The sequence below is a fragment of the Zootoca vivipara genome, chromosome 8 (assembly GCF_965207765.1).
Source record: "Zootoca vivipara chromosome 8, rZooViv2.hap1.1, whole genome shotgun sequence".
NCBI classification, from domain to species: Eukaryota; Metazoa; Chordata; class Lepidosauria; order Squamata; family Lacertidae; genus Zootoca; species Zootoca vivipara.
This window is the reverse complement of record NC_142591.1, coordinates 86770085-86789988: the sequence shown is the minus strand read 5'-3', so window position 1 is coordinate 86789988 and position 19904 is coordinate 86770085. Positions and strand designations below refer to the sequence as shown.

Here is a 19904-nt window from a genome sequence, read left to right as displayed (position 1 = left end):
CCTGCAAAAAGACAAACTTTTCGTGGGAGGGCAGAAGCAGGTCGCTGTGCAAGAGCACCAAATCCGCTCCAGTTTTACAACCAGGATTTGCCGGCACATGACTGAATCCCACCCCAAAATGGCAGCAGTCTGGAAGGCCCCCCAGTGACAGTCCGGAGGCAGCTCTGGTTTATCATGGGGGCTTTAATAGCTATCCCACCCCCCTCCATTCACAGACAGGGCAGGCGGAGGGAATTCCATCAGGTCTACATCAGGGCTCAAAGTCCAGGCAGAAGGTGACTTTGGGGGCAGGCCCAGCCTTGACACTTGCCCCACTGCTCATTCTTCTCACCCCAGAGACACCCTGCTGCCGCCCCCCTTCTCTGCCCCCCCACGCCCTTGTCTGTCAGGAGGGCAGAGAAGCCAGACTGGGAAGGGCCAGAGAATGCTGTGAAGGCTCTTCTCTCCGAGGAGGCAAGGCAGAGATGGCATCGTGAGCAAAGGGAAAAGGGGTCCCTGGGAGCCGAGACAGGGTTGTGCCCATGCCCCCACCCCCACCCCAGTACGTTGAGGCCTTGTCTATGGGAACAAGCTATTAAGTGTGGCAGAGGCGGGAGAGAATGCTCTCCGGAGAGCAGAGTTGATCCCAGTTCCAGACAGTGCCTTCTGGGTCTGGAGTCTCACTGGAAGTGGCATGAAGGCAGGGAGGAGATCTGGGCAAGAGCCCCCACCCTATTGCCCCTGCCTCTCCGCCGTCTTCTGGCTGTTGCCCAGCAGCTGGAGCTGAGAATATTCCTGGGTGAATTTGGCGTGGAACTGGCTGATCTTCTGCAAGACAATCTTCAGCTTCTCCAGAGGCGGCAGGATGGTCATTCTGGGGCAGAGCGAGAGCGAGAAAGGAGAGGTTCAGAGAAGCAGAACGTCATGGGGGTGCAGAGCTGGAAGGGACCCAAGGAGCACCGCGTCCGTCCCCCCCATCCCTTGACAAAGGCAAGCCTCTCTTTCTCGTGTGCAAGCAAGACTGGGACCCTGTCAGCAGGACCTGAGCACTGGAGCCCTCTCCCCTCCTGTGGTTTCCAGCAACTGAGTCTACCTCTCACTGTGGAGGCAGAACATTGCCATCAGGGCTCATAGCCACCAGTAGCCCTCTCCTCCTCCTCCTCCTCCTCCTCCTCCTCCTCCTCCTCCTCCTCCTCCTCCTCCTCCTCCATGAATGTGTCTAATCCTCTTTTAAAGCCATCCAAGTTGGCAGCCCCCACTGCCTCCTGTGGCAGGGAGTTCCACAGTTTAACTCTGCGCTGCACGGAGAAGGAGTTTCCTTTATCTGTCCTGAATATTCCTTCAGCTTCATGGGATCTCCAAGAGTTATGCGACAGGGAGAAAAACACGTCTCTGCTTTCTCCATGCCATGCACAATCCTATAAACTTCTCTCGTGTCGTCTCTTAGCGTTCATTCACACTTCTGCTTGTCCAATGACTTCTGTTTGTCCCAAGATTCCTAGGCACTGGTCCGAGAAGTTTTTCTTTCGTCCCTCTGCTCTCTCCACAAAACCCCACTGTTAACTGCTGAATTGAAACAAACATCAATCTGCAGAAAACCTGATTGACTTTTGTTCCGATTCAGCAAGAAACATCAGGTTTGGCTAGAGAAAGCGGCAGGACAAAACGGAAATCTCTCAGGCTCACACCTAAGAATCACAGGAGAAACAGAAGTGTGGAGGAGCCCTTCCCTGTTCCCAAACACAGAGTCCCAAACACTGCAGTTTTCCTTCATAGGGGAGTCGCTCCACCCCCCCTGGACCATAGCCACCAAGTACCCCGTTTTCCCCGGGAAACCCCCGTTTTTACCTACCTTTTCCCAGTGGTCCCCTGTATCACTTCGTCTCCCATTTTTCTCCGTTATTTTCTCCTGCCGGCGGCCATTTTTTTTCCTTTCTGATTTGCCCTTCTATGGGCAGCAAAAATGGCCGCCGCCGGCTTCCAAAGTCGCATCTACGCATGACCGGAAGTGTGTAGATGCGACTTTCGGTGTCGGCGGCGGCCATTTTTGGTGCCCATAGATGGACGGCCCGACACCGGAGGTTGCGCCGACGCACTTCCGGTCATGCGTAGAAGCTACTTTTGAAGCCGGCGGCGGCCATTTTTGGTGCCCATAGAAGGGCAAAGCGACACCGGAAGTTACGTCGACGCAACTTGCGGTGTCACATGGCTGCCGGTCCCGGATTCTGCAGTCCGGGACTTGGAAGGTAAGCCCTGGACCCAGCGGCGGCGTGTGACTCCAACACACCCAGGGCAGGGCAGGGTGGGGCGGGGCAAGCGGCAGAGAACAAAGGCATCGCGCAGCCAACCCCCACCGCCGCTGGAGCGACCCCAGCCCCGAGGGGAGGCTGTTGCGCCCTTCTGGCACCCCCCTCCCCAGATCCGAGCCTTGCAAGGCTGCTCGGTGTAAACAAAAGTCACCTGGCTCGGTTGCTTTGCTTGTGTTTTGAAAGACACTCGATGCCGCAGGGCCCCTTTTTGTGTGTTGTGTTTTCCTGTGGAAAGTTCTGCTTCCGAGTTCGCCCCCCCCCCTGCCCCACATCTCCAGTGGGATGGAGTCAGGCTTTGCCCTCCTCTCCCCACGGCTCCCCAAGCCGGTGCCAGCAGCCCCCAGTTCAGGATGGTAGTTCAGGAGCGCCAGCACCGGGGAAGCGGCATGCCCCCCTCCCAGCTGGTTGGCCATTTTGTCACCCCCCCCTCTTTGATGACACCCAGGGCGACCCGCACTCCCCGCACCCCCCCTTCCTACGCCACTGCCTGGACCTTTTTGGTCTCTCCCTTTTCTGAGCATCTTCCAACTCTCCCATATCCTTTTTGAGGTGCATTTGGATGACCTGAGAGCCCACCTGGAGTGGAGAGAAACCACAGGGAGCCAAGTGGGTCTTTACCTGAAGTGAAAGGTCCCTTCCTTCTGGCCAAAGCCACTCCCTGGCACGACACAGATGCCCGTCTCCTCCAGAAGTTTCAGGCAGAAGAACATGTCTGGCGCCTGGCCCAGGGCCTGGGAGAAGTGAAGGGGGGAGACAAGAGCCAGTGGTATAGAGATGCTTGGGGGGGGGCTGGAAGAAGGGAGCCAGTCAATGTTCTGGAGATGTGAGAATGGGATGCTACCCACTTGGAACCTGAAGCTGGTGGAGCTCAGACGTCTTATTCTGCCAGGCCTAGGCTGGCAATTGAGAAGCCACCCTTCCACAATTCTTAAATGATGCATGCTTTAACTTCTTTGCGGTCTTATTGCATGGATTTATGTTTTTATTGCTGCCAACCGCTTTGATATACCTTTTTAAGTGATGCGTCGGTATACAAATATTTGCATGAATAGATAAATGGGACGAAAGCAATGAACGGTTTTGTGGCCAAGAGATCCTTTCAGCTGGAGAGTCCGGGGCTCAAACTTGCAGCCCCTTTCTGCACACATAGTACCTGCCCTGCCCCTGAGTCCTGGACCCTCCCTGCGCATCCCTCTGGAAAGAGGATCCTGGAGTTGAAGCCCCAGGTGGAGGTGTGGCCTTACCTGTGCCTCTTGCACAGCCTGAGGTGGTAGATGAATTCGGGGGAAGGCATACATGGCCCCCTGCACCGGGTTGCAGCGGATCCCGGGAGCTCGGTTGAAGGTCTCCTCTGTGAGCTGGGCCTTCTGGGCCAGAGAGCTCAGCACGGCCTGCTTTTCCTGCATTGTAAGGAAGAAGAGAGACCCTCCAGGTCAGAGGATGGAGAGGGAGCAAAGGAACTAGGAAGAGGCCATGAATGGCCACGGTTCATCTCTCGCCCCTACAGGCCCAAATAGGGCTGCGGGTGGCGCTGTGGTCTAAACCACTGAGCCTCTTGGGCTTCCTGATCAGAAGGTTGGCGGTCCGAATCCCTGCGATGGGGTGAGCTTCCGTTGCTCTGTCCCAGCTCCTGCCAACCTAGCAGTTCGAAAGCACACCAGCACAAGTAGGTAAAGAGGTACCACTGTGGCGGGAAGGTAAACGGCATTTCCGTGCGCTCTGGTTTCCGTCACGGATGGTGTTCCATTGCGCCAGAAGCGGTTTAGTTCTGCTGGCCACATGACCTGGAAATCTGTCTGTGGACAAACGCCGGCTCCCTTGGCCTGAAAGCAAGATGAGCGCCGCAACCCCATAGTTGCCTTTGACTGGACTTAACAATCCAGGAGTCTTTTACCTTTACCTTTTACCCGCTGGCCTAAAGACACCTCCATGCAGGTGACTTGGAAAAATGGCAGAGTGTCTTAGATAGAATCATAGAGTTGGAAGAGACCACAAGGGCCATCCAGTCCAACCCCCCTGCCAAGCAGGAAACACCATCAAAGCATTCTTGACATATGCCTGTCAAGCCTCTGCTTAAAGACCTCCAAAGAAGGAGATTCCACCACACTTCTTGGCAGCAAATTCCACTGTCGAACAGCTCTTACTGTCAGGAAGTTCTTCCTAATGTTTAGGTGGAATCTTCTTTCTTGAAGTTTGAATCCATTGCTCCGTGTCCGCTTCTCTGGAGCAGCAGAAAACAACCTTTCACCCTCCTCTATATGACATCCTTTTGTATTAGATTATATTTTAGATTGATGTGGCCTCATCTCTCTGCTTGCCGACGTGTTAGAGGGGCGAGTGCTTGTTCACCACTAGCACAACTCAGCTGGCATTCAGCTAATCCACCAGCTTTTCAAAGTCCCGATAGTCATTTATACCTCCAGTGCCCCCTGCTGCCCACTTGCCTCTTAGTGCACCAACCAACCCAGTAATCACCAGCAGGGGGCACTACCACCCACTTTGGGAACGACTGTTCTAAAGGCATGGCAGTATTGGCAGTTTCTATTTGTTATTGGCTGTGACCCCAAAATTCCTCAGCTCCTCTCAATGCACCGCCAGCCCCCGTTTGACTCACCTGGCTGAACTGTTGGTAGGAAGGGTCTCCAGGCTGAGGCTGATTCACGACGACATCCAAGAGGACCTGCCCAGTGACTGGCGGGCAGAGGCGGGTAGAGATGAGCTTGCTCAGCTGCTGCACAACTAAGGGGTCCATGTTAATCAGCTCCACGTAACCCCCTCGGAAGCCGCACCTGACAACGTAAGGAAGTGGGCAAAACTGTGCAGTGGGATTGGACCCGAACATAAATATGAAAATATCCACCCGACTCTTCCTGGCTCCATTACACATATTAGGCAGGAGACTTTGAAGCCAGGGAAAAAGCCAGACTCTCCCCGCTTTCCATGTTACAGGAGGCGGAAGAGGCTATCCTCCAGACACTGCGGCAGAAGAGGCTACTCACTCGCCCATGAAGCACTTGGAGATGGAGTGGAAGGAGGCCAGCTCCACGCTGTCTGAGTACTTGGGCCCCATCTCAAAGAGCACATTCTTGAAGGAGTGGAACTGGGAGCCCTCGGCGTAAATGTTGTCCTGGTAGACCTTAGGGGTAGGAAGGGGCACAGGGTTGGCACGCAAGCATCAAGGCTGCAGCAAGAGGGCGGCAGCAGCAGCAGCCAGGATAAGTGCAAAGGATGTAGAACTTCTGCCTCCATCCCCCTGCTTGGCTTTGCTACTGCTTCCCCTGAAGGAAGAGAATCGATGCCTGGAGGAGGCGGCTGGACCCACGCACCACCCATTTACAGCAGCTGGCCTGATGCCAGACTTTGGGTGGGGTGGGGAGGTTCATAATAATAATAATAATAATAATAATAATAATTTATTATTTATACCCCGCCCATCTGGCTGGGTTCCCCCAGCCACTCTGGGCGGCTTCCAACAAAACATTAAAATACAGAAATCACACATTAAAAAGCTTCCCTAAACAGGGCTGCCTTGAGATGCCTTCTAAAGGTCTGGTAATTGTTGTTCTCTTTGACCTCTAGTGGGAGGGCATTCCACAGGGTGGGTGCCACTACCGAGAAGGCCCTCTGCCTGGTTCCCTGTAACTTGGCTTCTCGTAGCGAGGGAACCGCCAGAAGACCCTCGGTGCTGGACCTCAGTGTCTGGGCTGGACGACGGGGGTGGAGACGCTCCTTCAGGTATACTGGACCGAGGCCGTTTAGGGCTTTAAAGGTCAGCACCAACACTTTGAATTGTGCTCAGAAACGTACTGGGAGCCAATGTAGATCTTTCAAGACCGGTGTTATGTGGTCTCGGCGGCCGCTCCCAGTCACCAGTCTAGCTGCCGCATTCTGGGTTAGTTGTAGTTTCCGGGTCTCCTTCAAAGGTAGCCCCACGTAGAGCGCATTGCAGTAGTCCAAGCGAGAGATAACCAGAGCATGCACCACTCTGGCGAGACAGTCCGCAGGCAGGTAGGGACTCAGCCTGCATACCAGATGGAGCTGATAAACAGCTGCCCTGGACACAGAATTGACCTGCGCCTCCACGGACAGCTGTGAGTCCAAAATGACTCCCAGGCTGCACACCTGGTCCTTCAGGGGCACAGTTACCCCATTCAGGACCAGGGAGAAGAAAACTGCTGGCTCAGTGTGGGTGGTGAGGCTCTGTTCATCTGCAAATTGGTGGGTGGGAAGACTGCTTTGCTCATTGTCTGAATATTGTTAATGTCATTTGCTACCATTTATGGGGCTGTTGGCTTGCTCTTGTTTGTCCATAAGTTGTATGTTATATGAAATAGCAATGTGTTATATGATACCTCCCCATTCCATTCCCTCGTGTTATCATGTTTACGAATATATATATGTATATATATATATATATATATATATATATATATATATATATATATTAATGTAACTCACTTGGAGACCTTTGGGGGACAAGCAACTACCAAGTTAAATAAGTGAGGGAGCAAGGAAATGAGGCCAAGGGGCCAAGAGGAAAAGGGGGTCTCTAAAGCGCTGGCACAGTTCCCAAGAAGCTCCCAAGGAGCAAGGAAGCTTTATGAACCAGAGCATGGATGTTCTGCCTTGGCCTCCCTCATTCCCAGACTTTTTCTCAGAAGAGAGACCACCTGACCTTGGCCAAATGGGTAAATGGAGCAAGGGGGATGCATAAGAACATGGGTCCCCAAACTAAGGCCCGGGGGCCGGATGCGGCCCAATCGCCTTCTAAATCCGGCCCGTGGAAGGTCCGGGAATCAGCATATTTTTACATGAGTAGAATGTGTCCTTTTATTTAAAATGCATCTCTGGGTTATTTGTGGGGCCTGACTGGTGTTTTTACATGAGTAGAATGTGTCCTTTTATTTAACATTCATCTCTGGGTTATTTGTGGGGCATAGGAATTCGTTCATATTCTTTTTTCAAAATATAGTCCGGCCCCCCACAAGGTCTGAGGGACAGTGGACCGGCCCCCTGCTGAAAAAGTTTGCTGACCCCTGCATAAGAACATCAGAGGGCCCTGGGTGCTGGATCAGGCCCACCTAGAATCATAGAATCATAGTGTTGGAAGAGACCAAAAGAGCCACCCCTTCCAATCCCCTGCCTAGCAGGAGACACGATCAAAGCATTCTTGACAGATGGCTGTCAAGCCTCTGCTTAAAGACCTCCAAAGAAGGAGACTCCACCACACTCCTTGGTAGCAAATTCCACTGCCGAACAGCTCTTACTGTCAGGAAGTTCTTCCTAATGTTGAGGTGGAATCTTCTTTCTTGAAGTTTGAATCCATTGCTAGTCTACCATCCTGTCCTCCCCGTGCCTCTATTGGGAAACCCGCAAGTGGGACCGGGGAGGGGGGGGGGGCCTCGGATGGTGTGGAGTCCCAAAGCCTCACCTCATCGGCCAGGAGGAAGAGCTGCTCCTCCCAGGCAAAGCGGATGACGTCTTCAATGCGCTGGTGGCTCTGGACCTGCCCTGAGGCGGGAGAAGCGGAGACAGAGAGAAGTTTGCAGGAGGAGACGCTCTGCCCTCCTCCGGGTGCCCTACCACCCAAGGCTGCCCCTGCACAGTGGCATACCAAGCCCAGGCGGTACCCGGTGCGGCGCCTGTGCGGCACCCCGTACGGACTGTGCATGTGCGGCATCCCGTGTGTGCACACTCCGTACGGGTTGCCACTGGGGCGCGGCGGCCTTATGGGCTGCTGCTCGCGCACAGCGGCCATATAGCCTGCCACGCAAGTGGCAGCCCTAGTGTTACCCCCCTCCAGGGTGGCACCCGGGGCGCACCGCTCCCAACCCCTGCCCCTGCAGCTGGGATACCCTGAGCTTTGGGTCCCTACCGGTCGGGTTGCCCGGGTTGATGATGCAGAGGGCACGGGGCTGGCAGTGCTGGCGAGCCTCTTTCAGGGCCCTCCGCAGCTCCCCGATGTCCAGGGCCCAGCATTTGTCCTCATCCAGGTAGTAGTTGATCTGCACGGCGTCGAGTTCGGCCAAAGCGGCAGAGTAAAGCGGGTACTGGGGGATGGGGATCATCACCCCCGTACGGGAGCGCCCCTCCCCTGTGACCAGCAGCTTCAGGATCGTCTAAGGGGCAGACCAAGAGGGAGCCTCAGCGGTGGGGGGGGGTTAAAGGAACAGCACCAATCCTGCAACCAAACCTCGGCACCCCACTTCACGCCCTCGCTCACTCTCTAGCCCCAAGCAAGAGCTGCGCCCCCCCCCCCCGTACCCATATCGCATCACTGGCGCCTGTAGATAGGAAGATGTTTTCCGCCCTGGAGGGGATTCCGCCGTCCCGACGCTCAATGAAGTGAGCCACATCCTGGCGGATCAGCTCAATGCCTGGGCTGGCACTATAGGCACCTGGAGATAATAATAATAATAATAATAATAATAATAATAATAATAATAATAATAATAATATATTTATACCCCGCCCTCCCCAGTCAAAACCGGGCTCAGGGTGGCTAACACCAATAAAATTACAATAAGGCATAAAAGAAAAGAAATTAATTAAAATACAGATTAAAATACAATATTAAAATTTAAAATGCAGCCTCATTTTATGTAGTCCATAAAGCAAAACCATGAGGGAGGAAAACACAGGAGTCAGACTGAATACAACCCAAAGGCCAAAAGATGGGAGAGAGAGGAGGAGAGAAGGAATCTGTGACGAGGTAAGGTAAAGGTAAAGGGACCCCTGACCATTAGGTCCAGTCGTGACCGACTCTGGGGTTGCGCGCTCATCTCGCATTATTGGCCGAGGGAGCCGGCGTATAGCTTCCAAGTCATGTGGCCAGCATGACAAAGCTGCTTCTGGCAAACCAGAGCAGCACATGGAAACGCCGTTTACCTTCCCGCTATAGCGGTTCCTATTTATCTACTTGCATTTTTTTTGACGTGCTTTCGAACTGCTAGGTTGGCAGGAGCTGGGACCGAGCAACGGGAGCTCACCCCGTCACAGGGATTCGAACCGCCGACCTTCTGATCAGCAAGCCCTAGGCTCAGTGGTTTAACCACAGCGCCACCTGGGTCGAGGTAGAATATATATATATTCAAAATTCAAAAGAGGCGTTATTGGTTTTTGTTATTGGTTTGGTTTGTTATTGTTCCTATTTTTTTGTGTTTTTATTTTGCATTTGTATGCCACATATGGCCCTGAAATCATAGAATCATAGAATCATAGAGTTGGAAGAGACCACAAGGGCCATCCAGTCCAACCCCCTGCCAAGCAGGAAACACCATCAAAGCATTCCTGACATATGCCTGTCAAGCCTCTGCTTAAAGACCTCCAAAGAAGGAGCCTCCACCACACTCCTTGGCAGCAAATTCCATTGTCGAACAGCTCTTACTGTCAGGAAGTTCTTCCTAATGTTTAGGTGGAATCTTCTTTCTTGTAGTTTGAATCCATTGCTCCGTGTCCGCTTCTCTGGAGCAGCAGAAAACAACCTTTCACCCTCCTCTATATGACATCCTTTTATATATTTGAACATGGCTATCATATCACCCCTTAACCTTCTCTTCTCCAGGCTAAACATACCCAGCTCCCTAAGCCGTTCCTCATAAGGCATCGTTTCCAGGCCTTTGACCATTTTGGTTGCCCTCCTCTGGACACGTTCCAGCTTGTCAATATCCTTCTTGAACTGTGGTGCCCAGAACTGGACACAGTATTCCAGGTGAGGTCTGACCAGAGCAGAATACAGTGGTACTATTACTTCCCTTGATCTAGACGCTATACTCCTATTGATGCAGCCCAGAATTGCATTGGCTTTTTGAGCTGCTGCATCACACTGTTGACTCATGTCAAGTCTGTGGTCTACCAAGACTCCTAGGTCCTTTTCACATGTACAAATCTTTGAAGAGTGCTATGCAAGTTTAATAAGAAATACCATAAGATCAAATCTGATCGGACCCCAAGCGGGTATTGCGTGAAGAGGACGGATGATGATACTGAAAAATATTTGTACTGTGCAATGACAACACCACGAGCCTTCACTGGTTGCGTTTGTGCAAATCTGTAAAAAGGGCAATAATTGTTCCCATTTCACAGATGGGAAGCAAATGACTTGCCCACGGTCCTTTCCCTGGAGGCCTCGCTCTCCATCCCTTTGGGAGCTGGCCACACAGGATGCAATCTGATCCCTTGCAGGTTTCCCATTGGGTCATCTGGTTGGCCACTGGGAGGACAGGGTGCTGGCCTAGATGGGCCATTGGCCTGATCCTGCAGGCTCTCCTTATGCTCTCCAGAGAGCCACAATGCTCATACGAGTCTACAAGAGGCATCCGCCTAAAACAGCTTCTGCCAACACGGTGCCCTCCGAATGTTCTGGACCAGGATTCCCATCAGCCTCCGCCAGCAGACCTATATGCTCCTGGGGGCAATGGGAGTTGAAGTTTGAACAGGGGTGTAGCTAGCTACTCTGGTACCCACTAAGGCGGGGGTGGGGCGAGTTACCCACGGGGGTGGGACGGCGATCCGTGCACAGGGCGGTGTGGCAATCTGCCCAAGGGGGGCGGTGCGGCGACCTGCCCACATAATCCACCCGGCGAACGCAAGCCCCATGCTGCTGTTTTGGGCAGCACCGTGCCTTGAGCCACTGCATCACTCCCAGGAGAGACATGTGGCTTGGGTGCGCTGCAGGTCAGGCCCCACGGTAAATGCCAACCCCCGCAGTGTGCCATTTTGTCACCCCCTCAGGGATGACACCTGGGGCGAACCACACACCCCGCACCCCCCCTTCCTACCTTACCTTCCAAGTCCCGGACTGCAGAATCTGGAACCGGCAGCCGTGTGACACCGGAAGTTGCGTCGACGTAACTTCCAGTGTCGTTTTGCCCTTCTATGGGCACCAAAAATGGCCGCCAGCTTCGAAAGTCGCTTCTACGCATGTCAGGAAGTGCGTCGACGCAACTTCCGGTGTCGCTCTGCCCAACTATGGGCACCAAAAATGGCTGCCGCCGACACTGGAAGTCGCGTTTATGCACTTCCGGACATACGTAGATGCGACTTTTGAAGCCGGCGGCGGCCATTTTTTGTGCCCATAGAAGGGCAAATCAGAAAGAAAAAAATGGCCGCCGGCAGGAGAAAATAACGGAGAAAAACGGGAGACGAAGTGATATGGGAGACCGCCGGGAAAAGGTAAGTAAAAACGGAGGTTTCCCGGGGAAAACGGGGTACTTGGCAGCTATGCCTTCCTACGCCTCTGAGTTTGAACACTTGGAAGGCCAGAGAAGCTCCAAGCTGTTCTTCTGTGGGATGGAGGTGTTTCAGCAAGAGGGTGGAAGGGGCAGTTGGAACTTGGCACCCACCCTCAGGAAAGGATGCCCCAGGAAGGGCAAAGGCTCTCACCAATGCTCTGCCCCCCACACACTGCCAGCAGCCTCCGGGCCTTCTGCTTTGCATCCTCAGGAAAGTTGGGGTCCTTCAAGAGGTCCGGGAACATGCAGAGGGCGCTGACCTGCCAGGGGAGAGCAAAGCTGAGAACCAGCCTCTGTGGTCTCCAGAACCCCTCCCATTTCAGTCTAGTGAGGGGCACCCTCTCAGTCAGACTCTGGCCAAGCAGGTCCCCTCTAGGTCTTTGGACTACAATTCCCACCATCCCCCACTGATCCAATTTGATTAATGGAAACTCAGGGGAGTCAATTCTCCCCACCACCCTAGCCACTTCCCCCCTAACCTTTTAACAGTTCTGGTCCAGGCAGAAATCCAACAGGTCTGCCCTCCTGGCCCTCCCCTCTCCTCCTTTCCACCCGGGGCTGTCTCTGGTGTTCCACCCCCTGCATCCCTGACCTCAGCCCACCTGTGGCTGCCCCCCTCGCCGCCCTCCTCTCGGACCGTACCTGGCGGAGGAAGGTGATGGGCTTCTGCCCCATTGCCTGGGCATCGCCAATGTTGGCTCTGATCACCTCCGTGAAGGGCTTCTTCGCCCCCTGCAAAGAGGAGAAGATGTGCAGCTGTGGTTTTTGGCACAGGGGGCAGCCCTCGGCCAGCGCCACCAATCCCGCCCCACCCCAGAGTCAGCCGCGCATCAGCAATGAAGAGATTTTATCACACACACACACACACACACACACACACACACATCCATGGTGTGTCAGCAGTGGTAATATTCTGTGCAGTTCTGGTGGCCTCTGCTCCAAAAGGATATTGTAGCGTTAAGGTTTCTCCACACTTCCCCCCATCTCTGAGCACCTCCTTTTCTGTCTCTCTGATGCTTTCTCCAGGAAAAGCCACTCTTTAAAGCTCAATCGGAACAAATGGCAACTTGTGGAAAATCCAAACTGACATTTGCTTTGATTGAGCACTAGAGAGCGGATTATCACGGGGAAAGTGCCAGGGCAAAAAGAAAGAAACAAAAACATTTGGAGTGTTTAAGGGTGGAGCTTTGCCTGGAAAGAGCGGGGGAGACGGCCAGGGGTGGAGAAAGGGGGGTGCGGTTGTGGGGGGCCGCCCTGGGTGTCTTTGCTGAGGGGGGTGATGTTTGGTGCGCCGCCCACCCAAAACTCCCAAGCAGAAGCTGAACATGAAAAGTTTAATTCACGACAAAGAGTAGTTACAGGTAGGTAGCCATGTTGGTCTGAGTCGAAACAAAATAAAAAAATTCCTTCAGTAGCACCTTAAAGACCAACTAAGTTTTTATTTTTGTATGAGCTTTTGTGTGCATGCACACTTCTTCAGATACACTTGAAACAGAAGAGTCAGACCCTTATATATATTCAGAGGGTGGGGGTGGGGTGGGAACGGGTGATGGGCTGTTAGGAGTGGTAAACCTGTTGATGGCTGTTAACGACTGCTGATGGCTGCAATTGGTCCTGCGGGGGGGGAGCTAGGCACAAAAGAAAGCTAGATCATGCATAATGAGGCACAAAAGAAAGCTAGATCATGCATAATGAGATAAGAATCCGATATCTCTGTTCATCCCAGGTGGCTCCGTGGTTTTAAGCTTGGTAATGAGTCCCAATTCAGCAATTTCTCTTTCTTGTCTGTTTCTGAAATTTTTCTGTAATAAAACAGCTGCTTTGAGATCTTGTATAGAATGTCCTGGGAGATTGAAATGTTCTCCTACTGGTTTCTCTGTCTTTTGTCCAATATAGAGAGCTGAAGGGCACTGTTGGCATTTGATGGCATACACAATATTAGAAGATGAGCAATTAAATAGTCCTGAGATGGTATGTTGGATGTTGTTGGGGCCAGTAATGGTGTTGTCTGGGTGTATGTGGCAGCAAAGTTGGCATCTGGGTTTATTGCAGGCTCTGGTGCCAGTGTCCATGTTAAGTCTGGTGGTTGTATTATTGTGGGTGAGGAGTTGTTTAAGATTGGGTGGCTGTCTGTAGGCAATGAAAGGTCTTCCTCCCAGAGCTTGAGAAAGGGAGCTGTCATTGTCCAGGAGAGGCTGTAGATCTCTGATGATGCGTTGTACTGTTTTAGCTTGGGAGCTGTATGTGATGACTAGTGGTGTTCTGTTATTTTCTTTTTTGGGTCTGTCTTGCAGCAGGTTCTCTCTAGGTATCAGTCTGGCTCTGTTGATCTGATGTTTAACTTCATCAGGTGGATATTTTAGTTCTAAAAAGGTTTGCTGTAGATCTCTTAGGTGAGATTCTCTGTCTGTAGAGCTGGAACAGATGCGGTTGTAACGTAAGGCCTGGCTGTATACGATGGATTGTTTGGTATGTTTGGGATGGTAGCTAGAAGCATGTAGATATGTTTGTCGGTCAGTTGGTTTTCTGTATAAGGTGGTGTCTATACATCCATCCTGTATTTTTATAGTAGTGTCCAAAAAATGTATTTCTTGCATAGATTGGTTCATTGTTAGGTTGATGGTGGGGTGAAAGTCATTGAATGTCTGGTGGAAGGTTTCCAGGGTCTGTTGTCCATGTGTCCAGATAATAAAAATATCGTCAATGTATCGTAGGTACAAGAGAGGTTTGAGTTCAGGAAACGTTCTAAATCTGCCATGAATATGTTGGCATACTGTGGGGCCATGCGGGTGCCCATGGCTGTGCCGCTGATCTGGAGGAACAGGTCATCACCAAATTTGAAGTGGTTGTGGGCAAGGACAAAGTGGCAGACAGGCCAAACCCTACGCCAAAGGATAAATGGACATAAATCTGACATCAGGAACCAGACAGGCCAAACCCTACGCCAAAGGATAAATGGACATAAATCTGACATCAGGAACCAGACAGGCCAAACCCGACGCCAAAGGATAAATGGACATAAATCTGACATCAGGAACCAGACAGGCCAAACCCGACGCCAAAGGATAAATGGACATAAATCTGACATCAGGAACCAGACGACAGAGAAACCAGTAGGAGAACACTTCAATCTCCCAGGACATTCTATACAAGATCTCAAAGCAGCTGTTTTATTACAGAAAAATTTCAGAAACAGACAAGAAAGAGAAATTGCTGAATTGGGACTCATTACCAAGCTTAAAACCACGGAGCCACCTGGGATGAATAAAGACATAGGATTCTTATCTCGTTATGCATGATCAAGCTTTCTTTAGCCTCAGCCCTTGTTTTTTCCCTGCAGGACCTATTGCAGTAATCAGCAGTCGTTAACAGCCATCAACAGGTTTACCACTCTTACAGCCCATCACCCATTCCCATCAACCCCCCCCCCCACCCTCAGAATATATATATGAAGGTCTGGTTGCTTCTGTTTCTAGTGTATCTGAAGAAGTGTGCATGCACACGAAAGCTCATACCAAAATAAAAACTTAGTTGGTCTTTAAGGTGCTACTGAAGGAATTTTTTTATTTTGTCACGACAAAGAGGTTGGTGAGACCAAGTTGGGACAGGAGATGTGTTGTTTCAGGTAGAACTTATTAAACTAAATACAAGGATGTCACAGGCTAAAACACAGTAGTATGTGCAGAGCTTTTTCTTAAGCTTCGGTTTCCTAAAAAGCAGTTGTTACACTTCAGGTAGGTGTTGAGGTTTCCAGAACAGTTGGTAAAATGTTTACCTCGGCTTTTGTTCCTTCCCTCTCGTTCTCTTACTTAGTTACTACAGAGAAATACTTTTGATGCGGCAAAAGCTCCCTTCCCTGCCTTCTCTCCAGAAAAAAATCCCACCAGGAAGCCACAGTTGGCAGCCTCAGGAGAGCGTCCGCCATGAAGGCAGCCTGGAGGGCGAGGGGCCTCCTTGGGACCCCCCCCCATCCTCACCCGCAAGGCTCCTTTTGTGCTTCCCCCGCAAGGGGGTGTTGAGCCAAGAGGAAGAGGGAGAAACCCCATTCAGAGTCACGCACCGTGCAGGTTGCCATGGCAGTGGGACAATACGCTGGGTGACCACTCTCCTGCCCTGGCCAGCACAGTCCTGGCACATCATGGAGGCGGACGTGAGAGCCTTCAGGGGAAGGGGGATGCCAGCCAGGGGAGAGTGGATTGGGGGGGGGCTCTTGTGGTGCCAAGGTCAGAGAAGGATCCCACAGGGATGAGACCCTTCCAGCAACTCAGAATATAAGAAGAGCCTGCTGGATCAGGCCAAATGAGGTCCAGCTAGTCCAGCCTCCTGTTCTCACAGTGGGCCATCAGATGCTCCCAAAGGGAATCCCGTAAGCCAGGATCCGAGCACAAGAGAGTTATTCTCCCCTCCTGAGGCATCCAGCAACTGGGATCCAGAAGCATCACTGACTCCAACTGCAGAGGCAGAGCAGCTCAATCTTGTAGTGTGGCACCAGCTACACTTTGGAACTCCCTGCCACTTGACATCAGGCAGGGAGGGGGCCTTTGCTGTCCTCTTTTTGTTGTTGTTGTTGTTTAGTCGTTTAGTCGTGTCCGACTCTTCGTGACCCCATGGACCATATACGCCAGGCACTCCTGTCTTGCACTGCCTCCCGCAGTTTGGTCAAACTCATGTTCGTAGCTTCGAGAACACTGTCCAGCCTTCTTGATGGTCCAGCTCTCACTTCCATACATCACTACTGGGAAAACCATAGCTTTAACTATACGGACCTTTGTCGGCAAGGTGATGTCTCTGCTTTTTAAGATGCTGTCTAGGTTTGTCATTGCTTTTCTCCCAGGAAGCAGGCGTCTTTGGCCACCTCATGAGAAGAGAAGACTCCCTGGAAAAGACCCTGATGTTGGGAAAGATGGAGGGCACAAGGAGAAGGGGACGACAGAGGACGAGATGGTTGGACAGTGTTCTCGAAGCTACGACCAAACTGCGGGAGGCAGTGGAAGACAGGAGTGTCCGGCGTGCTCCAGTCCATGGGGTCACAAAGAGTCGGACACGACTAAACGACTAAACAACAACAACAAAAAGCCTTCTTGTTCAGACAAGCCTGTGTGGATGCTTAGAAAGTTTTAAATTGATTTTGGCATGTTGTTATTTTACCTTTCCAAAGGTTTTTAATTATTGTTGTTAATGTTGCTGATTGGTAATTTTATTATTTTATCGTTTGTGCTGCCCGCTTTGAGTTGTGCGTTTTTTTACAATGGAGCAGGTGTATAAATTTTATGAATAAATAAATAAAATAAATCTGCCCGGGGGAGGGGGGGGGAGGCACAGGATCAGAGAGGCACAACATTTGCAGACACTTCCAAGCCAGCGGTCTCCTTTCCCTACAAGCCCCTCCCTCCATTCTCCTCCACTGTTTTCCTTGCAGCTATTTCTAGATTGTAAGTCCCTTGGGGCAGGGAGCTGCATAAAGCGTCCTGTACACGGATGACCCTGTATTGAGCAGCAGAAGGGCTCCCACACACCCCCTGCAAGAGACCAGAGACCAGAGGGGTTGTGATTTCAGCGTAACAAAGGGCGGGGGTCGCAAATCCAGCCCTGACTTGACACTGGACTTTGAGGACCATGAGCTCAGCTAGTGTTGCCAGCTCCAAAAGGGACACCAGTTTGTGGAAGACCAGCTTAAACTAAGAAGCCCGGCATAACTTTTCAGATGGACGGGACTTGGCTGGGCTCCAGAACTAGAACCATAGAATTTTAGAGCTGGAAGGGACCCAGAGGCCATTTAGTCCAACCCCGTGTGATGCAAGGAACCCTCGCTGCAACCACTAAGGCTGCCAGCCATCACCATTGACCCCAGAAAAAACAAGTGCACCAGCTTCGTCTGTTGGGCTCCAGACCTTTCTGGGTCAGAGGACTCTCACAAGCACAGGGAGCCTCGGTGCCCCCTGGGTACCCGCCGCCCTTGGGCTCCACTCCAGGAGGTTTTCGGGAGCTGCAGCTGCTGCCCGCTGACCCTTTCGGAAGCCCACCACCCTTTGGGGCACCCAGATCAGCTTGCAAATACGGTATCTTTTGGGATGCTGGGAAACCTTAGTTTAGTGGTTTCTTAAGAGGGGACAGTCTTATAGTCTGGGTCTGTTCTCCAAGACATTTTGTCTAGCCGTTTATCACCTGTGTGTGTATGAATCGTAGAACTGTAGGGTTGGAAGGGAACCAGGGGTCATCTAGTCCAACCCCCTGCATCCCTGACAGATAGCCGTCCAACCCCTGTTTAAAAACCTCCAAGGAAGGAGATGCCAGCCCCAGTCCGCTGTCAAACAGCTCTTACCGTCAGACAGTTCTCCCTTATGTATGTCATTTCAAAGTTCTGTCTGCCACTCTGCACCTTTTGATCAAGGTGTCCAATACCTGCATCGGTACAGATCAGTTCATCCGGAGCAGATGCCAGACCCGTCCGAGTCCCATCAGACAGAAACCCAATTTTCTTTCCAGCTGTTTTGTTTCATATCATTTAGGTTTGCTTTTACTGGATTTGTGCTTGCATTTACAGCCTTGTGAATGCTCTGCTCAAACGATGGTCTAGAACAGGGATCCCCAAACTAAGGCCCGGGGGCCTGATGCGGCCCAATCACCTTCTAAATCCGGCCCGCGGACGATCCAGGAATCAGCATGTTTTTACATGAGTAGAATGTCTCCTTTTATTTAAAATGCATCTCTGGGTTTTTTGTGGGGCATAGGAATTCGTTCATATTTTTTTTTCCAAAATATAGTCCGGCCCCCCACAAGGTCTGAGGGACAGTGGACCGGCCCCCTGGTCTAGAAACATTGCAAACTGATAAATGATCAAAGTATCTAGCTAAATCCCCAACTCAAGGTGAGAGAGGAGTCTTGCCAGGGGTGGGATGCTTCTCTGGCCTGATGCCACGGGGATAGGCACGTTCCTCTCTTAGGATCATAGAACGGCAATGAGTTGGAAGGGACCCCCAAGGGCCATCTAGTCCAACCCCCTGCAATGCAGGAATCTCAGCTGAAGAATTCCTGGCAGACAGGCGTCTGAGCAATCTTTAAACACCCCCCTCGAAGGAGAGCCCCCCCCTTACCTGCTGAAGCTCCTTCTCCAGCTGGAGGGCTCGGGTGACAATGGGTCCCCGCACGGCATACTCCACCCTCTTGACTGAGGGGTTCAGGGTCTCGAGGGTCAGCACCTTCTCCCGCCGAGCCAGCCCATTCTCCGCCATTCCTGGCTGGCTCACTTGCTGCTGAAGGGCCCTGCGAAGCAAGAAGGGAGCAGGGCTGAGGGACGGGCTCAGTAACGCCTCTGTCCACCGCGGGCACCCCCAGAGCCTGGCACTGGGGAGGAGGCTGCGGCCCAGGACAGCCCTCGCCAGCCCATGCCTTGGCATCGCCCTTCAGGGGAACATTGGCCCTGACTGCTTCGGCAGCTGGGAGTAAAGTCCTGGCTGAGATCTGGGCACGGGCGGGGCAGGAGCTGGGCAGGTGGCAAAGGTCTACGCATTCCCAAGCAGGAAAAATCGAAAGGGTGCCAGGCTGGAGCTGGCTTGTCAAGGAAAGGGGAAGAAAGGAGGCTCCAGCTCTCCCCTGCAATCCAGGGGTGGGGGGCTGGCTGCCTTCCCTGCCCCAGAGGAGAAGGGCACCTACCCAGCTCAGCTACCAGGCAGGGGAAGAGGCAGGCTTGTTCCCACACAGGAGGGGAAGGAGTGAGCATTCTCCTTTTAATCCAGGGCAAGAGGGAGGAGACTCTGGGCTGCAAGGAAGAAAGAGCCACATTGTGGAGCAGGACTGAAAGGGACCTGCCACCTCGCCTTGGGGAACAAAGGCAGAAAGCAAACTCACTCCCCGCACCCTCCTGTCTCCCACAGAGACTTTCACTGGGCCTGCCTGGGCAGGGTGCCATCATGGGCAGAGGGAGAGGGGTTGGGAGGAGAAGCTCAAACAGAGGGGTAAGAATGCTCAGGGGACCTGCTGGGGAGCAGAGGGGGGCCCTGTCGTTTCATGGGTCAGGGTTGTGTAAGAGGGACAGCGAAGGATTCACACGAAAACTTCTCAGCAAATTGCTCCTGATGAATTTAGGAAGAATTTTGACACAACAGGCTGCTTGCGAAATGGAGGGTTCTGTCAACCCGTTTCCCCAATGCGTATCAGCCAGCCTCGTTTTGGCCCCATCCAGGATTCTAGCACGCCCAGAGTTCAATAGTCGGAAGCCGCCAGGTTGGCAGGTGAGGAACTGCTTCCAGCCGCTCTGTTTGTGACTTTTATATAAAAGCAATGAAAGTCTCTGTTTGTGACTTTCAATGAAAGCAATGAAAGTCTCTGTTTGTGACTTTTATATAAAAGCAATAAAACCTAGACAGCATCTTAAAAAGCAGAG

At 52.2% G+C, this 19904-nt stretch overlaps 1 protein-coding gene across 5 annotated transcripts in view; it reads right to left on the bottom strand.

Moving 5' to 3' along the window:
• Positions 1–165: 165 nt before the first annotated feature.
• Positions 166–19904, bottom strand: part of GPT (glutamic--pyruvic transaminase) — a 33342-nt gene continuing 13603 nt past the window's right edge. For 3 of the 5 annotated variants that reach the window (XM_060278210.2, XM_088676124.1, XM_060278208.2), the window contains exons 2-12: positions 18616–18784; positions 12164–12253; positions 11673–11781; positions 8553–8686; positions 8164–8407; positions 7720–7799; positions 5288–5424; positions 4903–5077; positions 3533–3688; positions 2907–3019; positions 166–853 (exon numbers count right to left, since the gene is read on the bottom strand). In XM_060278210.2, coding sequence (XP_060134193.2) covers positions 712–853; positions 2907–3019; positions 3533–3688; positions 4903–5077; positions 5288–5424; positions 7720–7799; positions 8164–8407; positions 8553–8686; positions 11673–11781; positions 12164–12253; positions 18616–18753 — 1518 coding nt within the window. In that variant the 5' untranslated portion in view covers positions 18754–18784 and the 3' untranslated portion in view covers positions 166–711. The other 2 variants (XM_088676123.1, XM_035124622.3) reach the window with 2 other exon arrangements.